This window comes from Magnolia sinica, chromosome 13 (assembly GCF_029962835.1).
Source record: "Magnolia sinica isolate HGM2019 chromosome 13, MsV1, whole genome shotgun sequence".
Classification (NCBI taxonomy): Eukaryota; Viridiplantae; Streptophyta; class Magnoliopsida; order Magnoliales; family Magnoliaceae; genus Magnolia; species Magnolia sinica.
The window spans coordinates 43,055,154-43,059,252 of record NC_080585.1 but is presented as its reverse complement, the minus strand read 5'-3'; the positions used below and the strand labels follow the sequence as shown (position 1 = coordinate 43,059,252).

Here is a 4,099-nt window from a genome sequence, read left to right as displayed (position 1 = left end):
AGAATTCTGCATAAAAAAGTCACGATATTTTAAAAATCTTGGCGATATTTTCACAAGCTTATTATAATGAGAATAGAAGCTCTGTGTTTGACCTAGGAATTGCATAGAAAGAGAGGAATCTTCAAGTCAGGCGTTCTCTTTTGTTTTACTCTCTCTAACTATTTCATTGATTTTCACCCAAACATGGTTGGGAGCAATGAATCTACAATGAAAGACAACTATAATCTGGTAGACTATAACCATGCATATCCATAGACACATCTCCCACTCACGTGCCATACATCTATACTAATCCAAACCACCCAAAATGTGGGACCCACAGCATGAGGTACAACTCCAAAATCAGGTTGATTGGAAAGCTAGATTCCTATGATTGTTCACCACCCTTTAAAAAATGGTTGTGATTCTTTGATCTTTCACGTGGCACAGTTTTAGGGAAATCCAGACCGCCTAATCGCCGATTCTATGGTGAATGAGCATAACCCAAAAATTATACTGAGGAAACTCTCTATTTTAGTTTTAATTATCTGTTTGATAGCCACCAATTGGATGGTTAGGATTTCTTGATCAGTGTGATTTTAGAGCTATAATCTATCCACAATGTGCCCAACAATTTCAATGGTCCTGATATCTCTATATGACTGCCACATGTGAGGAGGATGAGTCATCGCAAAGGTGAAAGAACTATCACAGGATCTCGCCCTTGATTGGAAGATCCTCACGTGATTTTTTTAGTTATGACTTGTCTACTATAAGCCCCATGATTTGGACGGCTGTGTTGGTAGTTCAGGCATGTAATGCATGTATGCATGAGCATTGAAGCAGTCTTCCAGAGTATTAAATGGCTCCTCTTCTTAAAGAAATAACAAATAAAAAAATACGCGGTTTGGATTCCCCCAACAGACAAAGGCACTTTGTGGGCCCGATCTGAGCCTCACGTGAACGCCATAACGAAGTTAGGAAGCGAATATTATCTAACTTATCTAAATTCCTTGTTTGGGAAGTGCAGCCACCACAAGCAACAAAAACCAAACCCTAATTTACTTCATATCTCACATGCCTGGGCTGACCTCTAAAACCCAAGTTGTTTGATACTCTGAAAGTGTATGGTGGTCCATATGCATGCACTACAGTTAGCATACAGTTAACCAAAATCAAACCATCCAAATAATGGGAACATGAAGTTGGCATTTATTGAATGGTTGTGACCTATGATTTAAGTGCATTTTCTTGTCGAAAGTTCGGCTGTCAACTATCTTTCGTCCCAACCGTCCTTTAGAGGCCCCACTAATCTGCAGATAGGACATTGGTTTAGTATACCTTTTGGTTTATGACCCATCCAAAGTGGGGCCCACAGTTTCTAACGGTTTAGCTTGAGTTACATGTATACCACCTATAAGAGCTCCTGAGCTCTTCCGTACTCCGGTGGAGTATCAAAGCTTTCTTCTTACCTAAACTTCCTAACCTGCCTAAGTCATGTGGATTGTTAGGATAGTTAAACACATGTACATACGTATATATGCTCTAGAGATTATCTTAGATTTGCATTTGTTGCGTATGCACATGTGTTTTACTTTATCTAGAGCATATATATAGGTATCATGATCGGTATCTGAGCCTTATTTCAATTAATTTAGATATTTCAATAGAATATTATATGTTGTATTCTATTGAAATACTTAAATTACATACAAGAGCTAGCATTATGCGTAGAATACACGTATCTACAATGCGTAGAATATGAATATCTACAGCTAATGTGAATCTTAGATAATCTCTCTATCCTATGTAGATTTGTACTTGTATACATTTATCTCTATACTAACATGGATTTGATCTTCTCTCTTTCACCAAATTCTCATTCCCACTAGAAAAGAAAAGAAGCAAAAAACACTGGAACCATTTTCATTAGGGCAAGTACATCATGTCCAAAGAGACTCTCTTTTAAGAGGATCTTGAGTTACATTGCTAGAAGAAGCAAAGTTCATGAACTGAGGAATAATATCATTAGTATCCATTGCTGATCTCTGATCTAACTCTGCTTGGTGGTCAGGCAAGGTGGGCTCTTGTTGCATTTGGATGCACAAGATCTCTGCTTGGGCTACTGCAAGCTGCATTTGCAACTGAGAAACTTGGTTTTGAAGATACGAGATTGCCCCGACGCATCCATATACCGGGTCGCGCAGTCTTGCACTTGCTTCATACGCGAGGCTGCTAACGGCATCCGCTCTCTGATGAATCGGAAGCTCCTGTACGAAATAAAACAATAATAATAATAATCAAAGAAAGTTAGTGACTTAATAAGGCTAGTAACATGAGTATTGTATCGCATAAATGTGAAAAGGAATGTTGCATGGACTCACACAAATAGACATGCAAGGATGCAAAAGTACATATGCTTGCCACATAAATGGATGGATATATGATATACACATATACAGATGCATGCATGTAAACCCAGCAGATTTGGTGCACTTACTCACTTGGACATGGAAGGATGCATGCATGAAACAGCATGCTTCATGGATGGATGATACACACATAACTACACACACACACCCAGTGCACTGAGAGTTGGTGCATATATATCTCCCAACTTCCAGTGCATAGTGTGTGCACATAATATTTTACTACAAATATACATAAACATACATGAACGCCCATATATATATATATATATATATATATATAATGCTCAGCTATGCACCAGTTCTTATCACACGTGATATGATCTCAAAATTTGAACTGTTCAAGTGATGCAGCACCCATGAAACTCCTCGGCTAACTATCACCTTGATACAAAACTTTGGTGTGCCATGGCAAAAGAAAATATTTCCTCTCTTGATTTGCATCTCTCTTTGTTATGGCCCAACAGTGTTTTGGATTATGGTGAAAATTAGTCCTCGGTAGTTTCATGAGGTGCCACATCACATGGACCATTTGGATTTTGAGACCATGACACATGTGCAAAGGTGCACAGATGCGCAGGTGAGCATGCAAAGGTGCATGGCATGCTCACCTGGGCACCTTTTTGTGGGGGAGAGAGATAGAGAGAGCTACCTGAAGCATTTTGCTAACATTGCTAGCTCCAAAAACTTTGTGAATGATGGCGAACTTTTGCGGGTCATCAGAAGGGAAGAACGGTGCAAAGATGCAGTCCTTGGTGCAACGTCGCCGTAGCAATTTGCAGGAGGCGCAAGGTGAGTTTCCACCCATGGAAGCCAGAGAGAGAGAGAGAGAGAGAGAGAGAGAGGAATGAGTTGAATGAGTTGCACCAGGGTTTGAAGAGAAGGGAGAGTATTTGGGAATGGAGAAAGAATTCACAAGGAAGAGAATTGGGGGATGGAATGCTTATATACACACGCCATACACCATAGATGTGTGAGTCTGTGACCTTATGTGGATAAAATAATAGGTAAGAAGAGAGAGTACCCAAGTATCCTTGCCTTTACAACAAATGCATGGAAATTAGTATGTTTTTATCTATATTTCAAGAGCTTTGCTAATCTAAACACGTGAGTACGAAATCACACGTGTACTTTCTATGCCCAAGCTTTCAGATGGTGGGCCCAACTTTTTATTCTTTCTCGCCGAAGATCAGTTCCGTCCCCTCATCAAATAGCTCTTATCCGTACCAAAAATGGGCAAATGGATAAGATAGGCCATGATCCACGTTAAATGGATGTGTGTGCACCACATTGTAAGTGGGCTGGCTTGAAAATTGAACTAATTAACCCCTCACACGGTGGGCCACCCATATGGACGGCTGGGATCCTACACATCCGCATCATGTTGGTAAACGTGTCTGCATTTAGGCCCAGCGCATAGATATTTGCATGTTTATATATTAGCAGTCGTGAGGTTTCCTTTATGAATACGTACCAGCCATGATATGATATGGTGAACATCTAAGAATGGGCCCTGATTGATGGGATAGGGAGATCGTGTGCATCCTATCTTGTGGGCCCCACTATTTTCTGTATCTGCATCATGAATCCGGTCGCTGACTATTAATATCATTTTTCTATAGGATAGATTATTAGCTGGTGTACCGTTGTGTGGGGGCCGTCATTGTCATTTCACATATAAGATATTCCAA

The 4,099-nt window shown here is 40.1% G+C and overlaps 1 protein-coding gene across 1 annotated transcript; it reads right to left on the bottom strand.

The window, feature by feature from the left end:
- Nucleotides 1-1,918: 1,918 nt before the first annotated feature.
- On the bottom strand, nt 1,919-3,234 carry LOC131224351 (LOB domain-containing protein 12-like). Its single transcript, XM_058219862.1, has 2 exons — nt 3,061-3,234; nt 1,919-2,249 (listed from the first exon to the last, which is right to left on the bottom strand). Exons 1-2 carry the CDS (start codon nt 3,214-3,216, stop codon nt 1,923-1,925), a joined length of 483 nt encoding a protein of 160 aa, XP_058075845.1. The 5' UTR covers nt 3,217-3,234; the 3' UTR covers nt 1,919-1,922.
- Nucleotides 3,235-4,099: the final 865 nt, after the last annotated feature.

Coding starts and splice junctions, on each gene's coding strand:
- LOC131224351 (XM_058219862.1), bottom strand. CDS start 3,216: ATGGGTGGAAACTCACCTTGCGCCTCCTGCAAATTGCTACGGCGACGT. Junction 2,250..3,060: donor ATGTTAGCAAAATGCTTCAG/GTAGCTCTCTCT, acceptor TATTTCGTACAG/GAGCTTCCGATTCATCAGAG.